This window comes from Musca vetustissima, unplaced genomic scaffold, assembly GCF_032173495.1.
Source record: "Musca vetustissima isolate MV318-11 ecotype Yass unplaced genomic scaffold, APGP_CSIRO_Mvet_v1 utg75032, whole genome shotgun sequence".
NCBI classification, from domain to species: Eukaryota; Metazoa; Arthropoda; class Insecta; order Diptera; family Muscidae; genus Musca; species Musca vetustissima.
In genome coordinates, this window is record NW_026873955.1 from 100,851 (window position 1) to 117,514 (window position 16,664).

Sequence of the window (16,664 nt, forward strand, 5' to 3'; positions counted from 1 at the left end):
GACATGATGTGGTTGCATACATGCAAAAAAACGAAACAAAACAAAAGGTTTGTATGTCAGCAGTGTTGATTTGTTGTAGTTGTTTAAATTTTTTATTAATATTTTTTTCGCACACAAGCATATGCAGTTGTTATCATTGGTGTGTGTGTATTTTGGTGTTGTATGTGTATATTTTTTGTTGTTATTTGTTCATTTGTAAGTTGTTTACAATTGTTGTTGTCGTTGTTGTCATCATCATTGTTGGGTTTGTTGAAGTTGGCAGTTACGTTGACATCAATGGCGACAGTATTGTGTGTGTGCATGTAAGTATGTGTATGTGTGCGATTGTTGTCGTTGTTATTTTGCATCACAATCAATAAAAACAATCATAAATCATGGGGCGGTTGTCAGCGTTTTGCGTGTCACCATTTTGTTTGTACGTGCGAAATTTAATCCATTTCAAATTGTTGTAGTAGTCGTAGTACGACAAAGGGCGGCAATGACACACATACATACATATGGGTCGCAAAAACAAAACCCCGAACGGTATACATCAGTAGAAGCACAGCAACAGTGTGGAAAACGTGAATACCAACAATCAAGCAGGAACCATCATCATAGGTGTTCAATTCCAATTTTGTTTTTTTGTTCGGAGCAGCAAGTTGCCATGTTGATATATGAAACCGCAAAAGAAGGCAGCATAGGTGAACCAAGAAGGATTCGGGATTCGCAATACAAGACACAGCACACACACAAATAAAGCAGCCACATAACATTCCGAACAACCAAACATATGTGATTGTCAACCATACACCAGGCAGGCAGTCACGGAGACAGGCAGCACAGCCCCGTCAGGTAGTATGTCAAGTCAAGGGTGTTGAAATCCAAGCAAAACGTGGCAAACATGTAAATTATAACCACAAAGTTCAGTTCAGGTTTTTTGCAGTTGTTGTTTTCGTTTGTTTGTATTTTTTGCACATTCACCCGCACATCAACAGCAGCAACAGCGACAACAAACAAAGCAATCATCATTCATTTCCATAACGGGCGCCGCAAAAAAATGACAGTCATAATAAAAGGGAAAGACAGAGCAAAAAAGAAAGAGAGACAAAGAAATAAAAAAACGAGAATATTATAGTTATTATTGAAAGCATTTTTCATTCAATATTTGTTTTTGAGTTTTTTTATTCATATTTTACGTTGATGGCCCAGCAATTTTGTAATTTAGGTTAAAGTGACGTTAATGGAAAGTGAGTGAGTGTTATTGTAGTGGATATATGTCAATTTTTAGATAGTAGCATTTTAGGAAGTGTATAGGAATATTTGTGATTAGTTTTGTGGTGATATAGAATTTAATTTATTTGTTAAGTTCCTAAAAGTATGCAGTGGACATAAGGGATTATTTAGAATTTCGAATGTATAATTCAATAAACACTTTGTCTTTAGTTTAATATCACGTTTTGTGACATGATGCCAGATTTGACTTTTATAAAAATAATAAATGTTGTTAAATAATTCAAACCCAAACCTTTAAATATCTTAATATAAGAAAATATGGATTTAAAACACATTTGAAACAAACGACTAAAATTTGTTGTCTACCCACCTAGGTCCAGGATTGTAGCCACTTCATAATCCTCAAAATACCAAAAATAGGAGTATCCTAAGAACTGTCCGATATTAATATTTGATAGAATGATTTTATACCCACTGAGCAACCAAAGTATTATATAAGATGCAAATCTGTTGAAAAAGTGCCGAAAAATTCTTATAATAGGGGGTATACTAAAACTTGGGTCAGTGTTGATAATTCGTCGTAAGGGTATTATTTCCCCAATGCGAATTCTAAATATAAGGTTGGGGAAAAAGAAATCCATTATTTTTTTCGGCAGACGGCTATACAGAGAGGATTCTCGTAAAGCAAACGGCTATACAGAGAAGATTCTCGTAAAGCATCAAAACAATTTCAGATTCAATTTTGTTTAGTGCATTTTGTGGTGAGTTACAGGGTGTTAAAAATGGAAGTGAACAAAGAAAAAAATCGGTACATTTTATAGCGTTGCCTCGACAAAGGCAGGAGAAATACCAAACTACAGGACTTCAGGTTGAAAGTTTGGAATGGGACCATGAACATACGGAAAATGTTGCGTAACCTTCGTATGGGGCCGCTGTAGAATCACAGACTTCTATTAAAAATGATATATAAGTTAGTTTTTTATCCACCAATTGTGATCCACTTCATAATCCTCAAAATACCTAAAATTAGGGTACCCTACAAATGTTCGATATTGATATTTGGTAGACAAGTTTGAAATCTACTGAGCAATGGAAATACGTGCCCATTCCTAAATTCGAATAAAAGGTAACATACTTAAACTTGGACAACTACACTTGTATAAAGTAATTGTCTTTAGTTTGACACTGTTAAGCTCTCAGTATATGAGTGTTGATTTTATGGTCCAAAATAGGAAAATAAAGGTTCAAATTTTATTTAGATTAATACTCGGGGTCAAAAATTTTGTTGATATAATTCGAATCTATACTAATTAAAGAATGTCCCCGCAAAATTTCAAGTTAAAATCTCAAGAACTCTTGAAGATATAGCCGATTTATTGTGTCAGCATCAATTGACGGCTGAAGGGCTTCTCAAACTTTAAACGCGTTTTTCTCTAAACATTTTTTTGCCAATGGCGGGCACGATAACTCAAAAACTAATAACCCAATCGATTTCAAATTTTTACACGTTTCTCTGTGAGTGTATAGCTATCGTATGAACTAGGATAAAGCCAATCGGTGAAGATCTTCCTTATTTTTTAACTTGGTTTTTGGTCAAAAATCGGTGATTTTTCAAAAATATTTTTTAAAAGGTCCGCCATTTTGTTAATTTTAGAGCGAAGTCAATAATCCTAGTTCATACGAGAGCCAGACATGTACTCTTTCTAACACCGTTGGAATTTTCGGATTCCGATGTTCCAGTGAGGAGTTATCATGCCCGCCATCAAAAATAAGGACTTTTCTTTAATTACAAAAAAAAAAACAACAAAACAATAACAACAATTTTTTGTAAATTATTTTTCTTCTCTTTTAAATCTTCAAATATATATGCAAAGTTACAAACCTTAACAAGCATTGGTATTGATTTACCAGCCCATTGAAAATCTTGAAAATTTTAAATCGAGAATGGGTGGGGTTCCCTTAAACCATTTACAATTGACCTGGAATTGCAAGAATTTGCCAACAGGAGATGTGCTGTGTTCCACCAGAGCAACGCTAGGCCACACACATCAACAGTGACTCGCCAGAAACTTCGGGAGCTTGGTTGGGAAGTTTTAATGCATCCGCCATACAGTCCGGACTTGGTATTAAGCGATTATCATTTTTTCTTGCATTGCAAAATTTCTTTACTGATAAAAAAAAATTGGTATCTAGGGAGGATTGTGAAAATCGAATACAAGAGTTTTTTGCAAATAGAGAGCAGGACTTCTATGAGAGAGGCATTATGAAGTTATTTTTAAAGTGGCAACAAATCATACAACAAAACGGTGCATATTTGGTCCAAATCGGACAATCCGAAACATGTTAACTAAAGTCCTATAGTTCATATAAAAATAATGGATTTCTTTTTCCCAAAACTTATTTATAATTTGAACTTGAACAACGTTCTTAATTCAGTTCGGTGTGCTGTCTGTGGAGTTTTGTTGAAATCGGTTCAGATTTAGATATGTCTCCCATATATAGTTTCGTCCGGTTTCATCTAAATGGTGCAGTAAAATCTTAAGGATTGTCCGATTGAGACAAAATCTTGCACAGCGTACTGAATTAAGTCCAGTTTAATGACTGTGGAAATTAGTTCAGATTTAACTAAATCCCATATATACTTTCGTCTAATTTTATGCAAATGGTGTAAAAAACTCCCAAAATTTGTCCAATTGAGATAAAATCTTGCGCTATTTACGGAGCTAGGTCCAGATAATCGTATGCGAAGTTTTGTTGACATCGGATCAAATTTATATATAGCTCTCATATAAATATATTCGTCCAATTGTATGTAAATGGTGCTCCGAATAGCCTTTGTTTATTAGATTTACACGAATTTTGGCAGAATTAAGTTTAGAGTTCAAGTAGCAAAAATCGGCGTAGATTTAGATATTTCTCCTATGTGTATTTGCTTCTTATTTTATGTGTATGATGCACAGAGCCGCCTACTTCTGTTCCATATACACGAGATAACATTGTGGTCAGCGCACTGTGCTGCAGCATACCACATGGGGTACGACACGGTTGCTCAATTAGGTCCTGATTTATACATATTTCCACATACATTGTTTTGCTCGATTTTATACAAATGGTACACAAAAGAATCCGATTGACATGCAATTTTTCATAGATTTGAGAATGGTATGTGTATGGGTTTTTTAATTGTTTCAAATGTCTATGTAGATCACTTATTTAGTTTCGCCCGATAACATTTCAAAGGTTTTCAAAAATGTTATGTCTGTTCAATAAACAGGATATTGTATGTAAAGTCACTTGTATGTATCCAAAGTGGTGAAGGGTATAGTATAGTCGGCCCTGTCCGACTTATGAACTTTCCTAACTGGTTTCCAATTTCAATAGTGTTCGTCTTTGAACAAAATATATGGGGTGTTCCAAATTTCAAGAAATGGGGATGGACAGACGGACCGGCATCGACTCGATATCGGTATACATCGACTCCACATATGCACAAAGACATAATACCCTGTACCAAAGTGTGGATAAGGGTCTAGACACTCTAAAAATCAACTAAACCATTCATATCTCCAGGTGTGCTTAAAAACTTAGAGGTTTACGTCGCCTTTTACCACGGTTATGCTTTTTTTCGTTTGGATCAAAATGATTTAATAAGACGTAAATAGACGTGATTACATAAAGTGTGGAGAATATTTTCCGCCGAACTAAAATATGCACTGAAGACATATTATCGAAAGTGTTCGCTGATACAAATTCGAAATAAATTAATATTCCACCTCATCCGCTTAATGAATTTATAGCCTTCACATGTTATGACCATCAAGTAGAAGAGTTAAACGGAGCAATTAAAATAACAATAAATTGAAGCCACATCTAACGTTATGTGAAATATATATGTCATTGAATCCGAAATCGATGTTTGATACAACACATAAGTCCGTACTTTATGAGATTTACGATTGTCATATTATACACCACACTGTAACTACCAAAAAGGAGAGAATTATATCCATAGTTACCTATGAGGATATATATAGGACAATTTTCTGTGGCGATTTATACATCACTTAGATTAAATTTGATACAACTCTCTTGTGTGGTCCAAAGAGAAATCCTATTATGATTGCTAAACATCGATTAACTGATTTCATCTAAGTGAGCGGTTAGAATTTATTTGAATTATACAGTTTTTAAAACTGAATTTAAATATTTAAGAAAGAGAATAATTTTTTAAATGCCCCACATAGTACTCAGTGTCGTTTTTTCTAAAATGTATACTTTCGTATTTTTCATTTTGTATTTAAATTATAACTTAGACATTCATTTAAAGACACCTGCCACGATTTTTCAATGCAATAACAATTTTATATTTTTATTTTTCATAAATCAATATTTTTTAATAGCATGTCATTATATTTTCACTTTCATAAATGACTATCGTCAGTTTGCTGTCAACTTCCAAGCGGAAAAAAAAACTGAAATTGTTCTTTATGGAAATTATAAAACGTAACATGTCATTTAACATTTGAACGAACATAGCATTCATTTCATAATAATAACAATGCCAGTATATTGCGTTACGCATAACTACTCTATATAGAAATACAGTAGAACAGTGTTAAGGCGAATTTTCGATATAACAAAAAATAAAATTACTGGCTATGAATCCATAAACATATGACAATTCTTTTCCATATTTTATATATAATAATTTCATTATGAAAAAATTTAGTTTAATTTAGTTCGTCATATCGTTAGCTGACAGTTTGGCTTTTGTGTTCTACTTGAATTTTTATTTTAATTTTTTTTCATCATATATATATATATATATATATCATTATTTGTGGCGACATCAGCCATTTTCCGTTTGCCTGTCTGTCTCAGTCGGTTTGACTCATATATTCCTTTGCCGTCTCAAAGGACTCTCTGAACAAATAACAATAATAATATTGTATTTGTTTGGAATAAAAAAGAACATAATAACAACGTTATATACACAAAACCGTTTATTAGCGATAGCAAATAAGGTCACATAATAGTCAATTAACATTTCATATATTATATATATATATATATATATGAAATAAATTGCATTGCATTTAAAAAAATAATACAACGCAGACATGGCAAATGTTATTTATAATAACAGCCGAAGAGTAAGATAATGAATAATTAAACATATAGAATCCATTTAAAAATGAAAAACAAAATCTTATTTCATTTTTAAATGAAACAATTTTTTGATGCACATGCACAGGGCAAACCAAGCGACCGACGAAGCAGGCGGTTAAACACCAGATTGTCTGACTGCCAGTTTCTGATTATACAATGACATTTGTATTCTGTTTTTATTTTATTTATTTTCTACATATTTTTTGATGACAGGTTAAATGATGACCCACATTTATTAAAGTAATTGCTGTAATTTATGTGAAGGTATGCAATATAAAGGAGCAGGATATATGTTTGGGCAACGTTCTCTTCCTTGCATCAAATGTAAATTTATTCAACTATATGGAAGAGATTTTTTTGTAATATTATTCAGTTTTTATAAAACAAATAATGAGTCCCAGTTTTATTGCAGATGTCTCCCGAAAAAAAATATTATAGATGTTGAGATGTGTTAAATTAACAATTAAATATTAGGTGGAGAAGGCCCGATGCATGATAGAAGATCTGTATATGAAATATATCTGAAAATAGTCTATACATTAAAACATATTGAGTATTGTTCCTGTGGCGCCCAACGGTTATTGATCAACATTTTAATTATTGAAGATAAAAACTAACAACTAACGGTTATTGATCGGATTTTTTCAAACTTTGAATGATTGGAGATGAAAACAAAAATTAAGTTTGCCTCAATACAACAAAGAATCTGAAATAAACCCAATTCAGTATGACTGTCCAGGGTACAGGGTATTTCTACCCTTCTCCACACTGGGGTACAGGGTATTGCAGGTACAGGGTACAGGGTACAGGCATGTACATATGCACACATATGTGTGCATATGTACATGCATATTCTCAAAAGGAACCACGTGTCTATCTTGTTTCCTTTTGAGAATATGCATGTACGCATTTATGATCCGAATTGGATGAAATTTGGCACAACTCATTTATTTGACCCAAGGACGAACCCTATCGAAATTGGGAAAATCGGTTCAGATTTAGATAAGGCTCCCATATATATTTTCGTCCGATTTAAGGTAAATGCTGTACCAAAGTCCCCATATATCTTTCGATTTACACGAAATTTGGCATCGCGTACTGAATGAAGTCTAGAATGGTGTGTGTTAAGTTTCTCGAAATTCGGTTCATATTTAGCTATATATATGTTCGTCCGATTTAAAGTAAATGGTACACAAAGTCCCTATGTATCATTGGATTTCCACGAAATTTATCACACAGCGTACTAAACTAAGTCTAGAGTGACGTGTGTAAATTTCGTGAAAATCGGTTCAGATTTAGATATATCTCCCATATATATTTTCGTCCGATTTTAGGTAAATAGTGCACCAAAGTCCCTATATATCTTGCGATTTGCACGCAATGTGGCATATCGTACTGAATTGAGTCTAGAATGGTGTGTGATAAGTTCCGTGAACTTTGTGCATATGTTTGTAACAGGCAAAGGAAACGATATAGACCCATGGTTCCTTTTGAGAATATGCTTAGAATCACTTTCTGAGTCGATTTATGCAAGTCCGTCTGTCCGTCCGTCCTTCCGTCTGTCTGTCCGTGATAAATTGTAAACAAAGTGCAGGTCGCATTTATTATCCCGATTAGATAAAATTTAGCACATATCATTTATTTGGCCCAAGGACGAATCCTATTGAAATTGGGAAAAATCGGTTCAGATTTAGATATAGCTCCCGTATATATATTCGTCCGATTTAATGTAAATGGTGTACTAAAGTCCCTATATATTTTTCGATTTATACGAAATAGCGTACTGACTTAAGTCTAGAATGGTGTGTGTTAAGTTTAGCGAAAATCGGTTCAGAGTTAGCTATAGCCCATGTCCGTCCGATTTAAAGCATATTGTGTAACAAAGTGCTCTAAAAACCTAAAGTTTGTCCGATGTACTGTAGTTAAAAAACCAGTGAGCGGAGCAGTATAGTCGGACGGTGCCGACCATGTGATACGCCACACAACTTCCACGAAAATTAAATTTTGTTATTTGCACCCTTTTGACACCCGACTAAAGATCAACAAATATTACTTATAATCAGTAGACGAGGGCTATACTTGTCCAGATTCTTATTACCGTAGGTTATGTTGTTATGTTGGGCTTTCAATTGTGGCCTATAGATCGACAAAAAAATTAAGTTTCGGTCTACTTCATCCCAAAATTCTGATGATATGACGATCGGTATACTTAAAAGTGGGTCTGGGACCAATATTTCGCGGTGTTACAAACCTTTGGGGCTGTACAAAGCTATAATACCCTGACAACACAGTTGTGTATGGCATAATCAATCTCTGTCAAGTTTCATTGAAATTGATGTTAAACGGTTCGCTTATTGATAAAGATCACATATTTAGGTTCGTACAATATTATAGCCTTCATCACTTTGTGTTGAAACCAAACCAAACCCATATCATTCTGAATCTAAGGAATATTTTAAATCAAGCCAAGAAAATAGTGTACCATTTGTATTCTAGGTTCAATCTGGAACATTGTACACTATTGGACAAACCCAACCAGCTGCTAAATAGCTGGTTGCTGAACATCCTTTAACCTAACTCAACCATCCACAAGAAAGATAATATTAAGTTGGGGAAAAAGAAACCAATTGTTTTTATATGAACTGTAGATGTGTGTGGCCTAGCGTTGTCATGGTAAAACACGACACTCCTCCTGTTGGCCAATTCAGGCAGTTTCTGGTCAATTGCTATCTTGAAACGATCCAGTTGTTGACAGTAGAGAACATAATAAATAGTCCCACAAAATGCATAGCAGAACCTTCCTAGTTTGGCCACCGAAAATCGAGCTTCTTTTTGAATCCAGCTTTGTGTAGAAGTAAACATTTTATGGTCGAGTTTTACCTCCTGGGCGATGTTACGACTGCTAACATGCCGGGCAACTACGATCATTTCTTCGATTTTATTGACATTTTCGAAGACCGGTCTAATAGATTTCTTTTTCCCCAACCTAATATCTTTTTTTGAAAATTTTTATAGTGAACCCCATTAACATATTTACCGGACTTTTTTATTTGAAATCATAGTTATTTAAGAATTACTCTTTGAAGTCCCATGTAAGAAACTTGAAAATATACTCGATTAATTTTTAAAATTTTGACTGAGGGTCAGTAAAACTCCTCTTTCATACCTCCAAAAATAACACTATCTTTGGTGTCCCCTTTAGATATGACTCTATTTGCCATATGGAATATTTTTCATAATATTTACCTAACAATTTTCCATAATAAATATGAAGTTTAAACAAGATCTTCCCACAGCCAAATATAGGTAAAATCGACCATAACGGAATTCCAACATGTAAATCGATCTTTTATTTACCTCATGTCTTTATATATTTCCTAAGAAGGAGTCAACCTACAGAAAACATTGTTATGGGTTCGATGTGGTTGATATGGTATGTAAGGAATTTTCTAATGTATTGCTAAAGGTGAAGTAATAGAAGAACTTCCATCAATGCCATTCTATGGAAAACAAACATGTCTGCTAACTTTATTTTTCTACAAAGTCATGAGTGAATGACAACCTCGCCTGTTTTCGCCATGGTTCTATTTAGAACACTTAGCATATGAATCTAATGGCTCACAAGGATACGACGCTGCTGTGTTTTTAAGGTAAACAATGAAAAGAATGAGAGTACTAAAGCAAAGATGTCAAGAAATCAATAACATGCATACACCCACCCTCGCTCCCTCCATGCTCCACCGCACCCAAGCCATATCATTACAGAAAGCGAACAATCAACAACATTAGTCAAAAACACCTGTCGCATCAAAACATGTCATCAGGTAATCAATCATTGTCGTTGTTTGTGTTTGCCCACCTAGATTTTTTCCAGCAACAACATCGGCAGAAAAATAACTAGGAAAACAAAAACAACAATCATCTAAACATTTAAAAAGATTTCTTTAGAAATTCATAAAACAAAAACCAGGAAAATAACATTATTGATGAGCCCTTCGGCTGAGGCCGACATCCAGAACGAGAGTCCTTTTTCTTATCACAAAACAACAAAAGTGAAATGATCCACAAAACAAATCACAAATTTGATTGAAGGCCATTTTTTGTATTTTCTGTAATCTGATTATTTGCTACATATACGCGTGTGTACATACCGTTTTTAAAGCCTGTAGCTCCAATCACCATATCCTGTATCAAATACGACGGACTGCGTCCCTTTTGATTGTAGGCATAAATACGCATTTTCAATGAATTGTTCTCTTGGGTCATTATCGATGTTAAAGTATCCAAATTTTCCAAAGAAAATTGTGGTTCCTCGGGGTTGGTGATATTAAATCTGGAATGGAAGTGAAAGGAAAAAAAGAGACAAATGAAATCGATATTATATGAAAAAGGGGACAGCAGAGATTTGAATGATAAACGAAAAAATAAAAAAATACATATACATGAAATCATATATGCATAATAGAATACAGTGGAGCCTTTTTAAAGAGAATATATCTTAATAGAAATTATAATAAAAAATATATTCTCATAATAAAGATCTTTATATTATTGAATGTGCGTCACTGATAAATATTTATAACCCAAATGAAAATAAATATATATTTGTTACAGGTTTCACTGTACATTTGGTTGTGACAATCAATGATAATGAATTCATCGAACGTATACCTTTTTTAGTTTTCTGTGTAAATGTTTACCCTGTTTTTTTTAGGAATTCATATCTCTTAAAATACACAGTTCGGTTATTCAACCATGACACAATGTTATTATTGTAATTTTAAAAACATACATATGTATAGACATTTATATTGCCTATAGATTACTTTATCCCATATTTTATCTGTTTATTTTTACCATGAATATTTTTCCAATAATTTTATGTTATCCTTTAAAAAAAATGTCAACTATAGATAAACCAGTAAAAAAAGTAAAGTTCACCACTTTGGGTATATTCGAAGGAACATTTACATGAAATTGAAGGAAGGAACATTGGCATGATCCTTATCTATAAGTTAACCAACTAACATCAATCCCATTGTCATTCTGCAACCCATTTTAATTTTTACACACGCTATTTGGTATGTTCCACTGTTTAAAAACTAGTATCAATCCGGTACCCAGTTATTATTTGGTGTACAATAAACACGAATATGTCGAAATTATATATGGAAGCTAAGCCATATATAAACCTGAACCGATTTCAAGGCAACTTGCCAGAGATTAATTTATATTTCAGTACGTTGTTTCAATCGGCCTAGCTATGGGTCTTAAGTGCATCATTTACTTAAATTCGGACGAAAGTATATATATAGGAGCAATATGTAAATCTGCACAGTGAACAATTTACATTAAGTCGGACGAAAATATATAGGTGATATATATAGGGGACAGGAATGCAAATTTGAACACTTTTTTCTTTCAAGCTTCATATTTTTATATTTTATTTTATAATTTTTGGTTTCTTATAAATTACCTAAAATTGGACGAAAATATATATGGGAGTTATAGCTAAATTTTTCACGATATTTAACATGCATCGTTTTACACTGAATTCAGTACGCTATGCAAAATTTTGTGCCAGTCGAAGGATATATAGGGACTTTGGTGCACTATTTACCTAAAATCGGACGAAAATATATATGGGGGCTATATCTGAATCTGAAGCGATTTTCACGAAACATAACACACGTCATTCTACACTCAATTCAGTACGCTGTGCCAAATTTCGTGAAAATCGAAAGATATATAGGGACTTTGGTGCACCATTTACCTAATATCGGACGAAGATATATATGGGAACTATATCGTAATCTCAACCGATTTTCACGAAACTTAACACACATCATTCTAGACTCAATTCAGTACGCTATATCAAATTTCATGCAAATCGAATGATATATAGGGACATTGGTGCACCATTTACATAAAATCGGACGAAAATATATATGGGAGCCATATCTAAATCTGAACCGATTTTCTCCAATTTCAATAGGGTTCGTCCGTGGGCCAATTAAGTTACCTGTGTCAAATTTCATCCAAATCGGATAATAAATGCGACCTGTACTTTGTTAACAAAAATTCATGGACGGACGGACAGACGGGCATGCATAAATCGACTCAGAAAGTGATTCTATGCATATTCTCAAAAGAAACCATGGGTCTATCTCGATTATTTTTGCCTGTTACAAACATATGCACAAATACATAAAACCCTGTACCACAGTGTGGTGAAGGGTATAAAAATTCTTTATACAATTCGGAACCTAAATTAGGCGACGATAACTTGGTAAATAGTCTGCTGGTTGTAGGTTGTTTATACTCTTAGAATATTAAATGCCAAATTACAGAGGCTTACAATTTTAAGATGGCAGCATTGAGCTGGACTCCTGTATCTATTTACCAACATTAACCTATTTTGAAAAATTTTCGTGGAAAGACTATTTTCTTTACCAAGAACCTGCAATGCCAAATTGGAGCTCTTTGGTTGGTAAATGCGACTAAACCCTGAAAATACCAATTATTGTACGATACCTTTATATAGTAGATATATCTAAACATAGAACTATAAAGAAAAATTTTCGTGCAAATGCCAAATTACAACCCAAAATATCAAAATTTGCCGAACCTTCAAAAAGGGAAAATGTCAAAATATGGAATACAACCCTTTCGGTTGGAAAATCAGGAGGTATTTCAAAGCTCGACCTTAAATCTTGCTAGCTCTATGGCCATTTCAGACAGACGTATATCCAGAAATCGACATAAAGTTTTATTCTGATGGCAAATGAGCGTGCATTATATTGAAGACTTGGAATTTTGAATACATATATTTCAAGACATAATTTTCTTGTTGTTGTTTTGCAGTTAATTTTTGTAACTAAAGAAAAATCCTTCTTTTCGATGATGGGCAAGATTTGCAACCACTGGAATGTCCGAATCCAAAAAATTCCAACACCATTCATAAGAGCACGCGTCGCGCAACAATTACCAAATTGGCGGACCTTTAAAATTTGATTTTTGAAAATTTCCCTGTTAGAAGATCTTGACCGATTGCGTCTATTCTAGTGCATACAATAGAGTTTTACTTCGCCTGATCGAGAAAAAGGCTTTCAAAGTTTGATAAGTACTCTGGCCGTCACTTAATGATAACACAGTGAATCGGCTATATATTCAAGAGTGGAATATATTGAGTGTATATACCTATATTGCCTAAAATCGGTCAAAATGACCTCATTCTGAAAGATTTTTTTTGTGTAAAAACATTTTTTTAAACTTATGTTTTTATTTTTTTAACATTATTTGCAATCATACAAAACGTTGTTGTTATTTGTTTTCGGTGGGAGGGCTCTCAAGTTTTCCTTTTCGAAAAATAAGAGTGCGGACAAAAAGTTTTTTAGTTTTTTTGTTCGTTTGTGTTTCTAGAGTAGCAAATATTTGATATTTCACAATTTATTTAATATTTCACAAGAGGTCAAAATGGACGATTTTAGGCAATATATGTATAGCACATGTGAATACGGGGAATGAAAGAGGGGGAAAGCAGCTACGATGATTAATAAACGTAGTTCTATGTGGTACAAAAAATCACCAAGTTTTAAAAAGCTGTGTCATAATACACACAATTATTTTTGTTCTTGAAATCGAAAACCCATCAAAATGACCGCCAATCTAGTGATAATTTCTGTATATATATATATATATATATATATATATATCGATATTCGTAAAACTCGAAAAATATGGATTATTGAAATTTCTAAAACTGAAAAATGTTTCGTTTATGAGAAGTTCGGATAACTGAAAATATTTTTAGTTAACTGAACTCCGCTTAATTGAAAACATTGGATAACTGAATCAAACATCCATATTTTTTCCGTTTACGTTTTTTTCGATTTACTCATTTCCGTCCGTCTGTCTGTCTGTCTGTCGATGTAAAATTGTAAACAAAGTACAGGTCGCATTTTTGATTTGAACTGGATGAAATTTGGCACAGCTCATTTATTTGGCCCAAGGACGAACCTTATGGAAATTGGGAAAATCGGTTCAGATTTACATATAGCTCTCATATATATTTTCGTCCGATTTAACCTAAATGGGGCACCAAAGTCCGTATATATCTTTCGATTTGCACGATATATGGCATAGGGTAATGAATTAGGTCTAGAATGAAGTGTTTGAAAATTTCTTAAAATCGGTTCAGATTTAGATATAGCTACAATATATATTTTCGCTCGATTTAATGTAAAATGTGTACAAAAGTCCCTATATATCTTTCGATTTGCACGAATTAGGTCTATAATGATATGTGTTAAGTTTCCTGAAAATCGGCTCGGATTTAGATATAGCTCCCATAAATATTTTCCTCCGATTCAATGTAAATTGTGCACCAAAGTCATTATATATGTTCCGATTTGCATGACTTTTGGTATAGTGTACTGAATTCGGCCTAGAATGATGTGTGTTAAATTTCCGGTAAATCGGTTAAGATATAGCTCCAATATATATTTTCGTCCGATTTAATGTTAATGGTGCACCAAAGTCTCTATATATCTTTCGATTTGCACGAAATTTGGCACAACGTAATGAATTAGGTCTAGAATGATGTGCGTTAAGTTTCTTAAAAATAGGTTCAGATTTAGATCTAGCTCCAATATATATTTTCGTCCGATTTAATGTTAATGGTGCACCAAAGTCCCTATATAACTTTCGATTTGCACGAAATTTGGCACAGCGTAATGAATTAGGTCTAGAATGATGTGTGTCAAGTTTCCTGAAAATCGATTCAGATTTATATAGCTCCCATATATATTTTCATCCGATTTTATGTAAATGGTGCTCCAAAGTCCCTATATATGCTTCGATTTGCACGAAATTTGGAAAAGCGCACTGAGTTAAGTCTAGAATTGTGTATTAAATTCCCATATATATTTTCGCCCGATTTAATCTCCAATTATTTCGTCATGTATACAGGATGTATATTTTACATATCAGCATGTCTTGTATTTACCAAAAGTGGTGAAGAGTATCACATAGTCGGCTCCGTCCAACTTTTGAACATTCCTTACTGGTTTTTATATGAATTATAGGATTATAACTTATATGCTTCGGAATATCCGATTTGGGTTCTGGTGGAACACGACACCTCTCCTGTTGGCCAATTCTGGTCGTTTCTGGTCAATTGTAAATGGTTTAAAACAGTTTTGTGGTCGATTTTTAGCTCTTGGGCGATGTTACGACTACCAACATGCCGGTCAACTTCGATCTTTTCTCTGATTTTACCGACGTTTTCGACGACCGTCCTACATGTGCAAGGTGCATATTCAACATTAAAAATTTCTGAGCGGAATCTAAGAAACCAAAATTGGCTGTTACAATATATATCACAATTTTAGCCGCTTGGCTCGAATTTTCGCCTTTGTCAAAGAATAACTCTAAAATGTACCGAATTTTCTCTTCATTAACTTCTAATTTTAACACCCTGAAACTCATAACTGAATGCCCCAAACATAAAACAGCAAAATATTTTTTTTTTCTGCGAAATGTAACCCTTCCAGCGAGCTTTAATCTGAAATTGTTTGAAATCGAGAAATTGATCAATACAGCCATCAATTGAAAAACTAATGAATTTTTCCCCCAACCTTATATATTAGAGGTATATGTAAATCTGAAATAAAAAAAATAATAAATTCGAACTGAACCGATGGACCCTTGAGTGTGAATGTGTCTACCCGGGTGGGGTAAGGGTATGTTGCAGGAAATTAATTGTGTTTAAAATATTTGTTGTGAAGGAGAACTTTGCGATCATTTCCTAAATAACCAATATTTCATATATAAAATCCAAAGCAAGTGACTAAATCCATGACTAAATGCAAATACAGGGAGACCATACAAAGCAAGGGACTTAATCTAAATTCACACTCAAGGGTCCATTGTTATTTAATATAAAATCCAAGGCGAGAAACTGTCGACACTTTCCAATGACTGAGTACAATAGGGTCGGCCTCTGGGATGAAATTCAAGACGATTGATTAGTAACTCTGTGTAGTAGAAATCTAAGTAGAAAATAAGACATTCTATGTAAAGAACCAAAAATTCTCTCTTATACAATTTAAAATCCAATTAAACAAAGAGTATATTGCTGCTGTAGGCCAAAGAGAAACCCAGGGTCTGTCTATGCCATAAACCTAATCACACTATATGTTCATATAGAGTTGGGATTTACAGCCTTGTGGGGGCCAAAAAATGCTTTAAATTTTATTCATATTTGCAAAAAAAAAAGA

The 16,664-nt window shown here is 33.6% G+C and overlaps 1 protein-coding gene across 1 annotated transcript in view; it reads right to left on the minus strand.

Moving 5' to 3' along the window:
• The window catches only part of LOC133329390 (mucin-19-like), a gene marked incomplete at its 5' end in the record, with an annotated part of 63,531 nt that overhangs the window by 12,482 nt on the left and 34,385 nt on the right, over positions 1 to 16,664 (minus strand). The window contains one exon of the mRNA XM_061537867.1: positions 10,536 to 10,717. Within this exon, the coding sequence (XP_061393851.1) occupies positions 10,536 to 10,717 (182 nt within the window). The remainder of the gene's footprint in view (positions 1 to 10,535; positions 10,718 to 16,664) is intronic.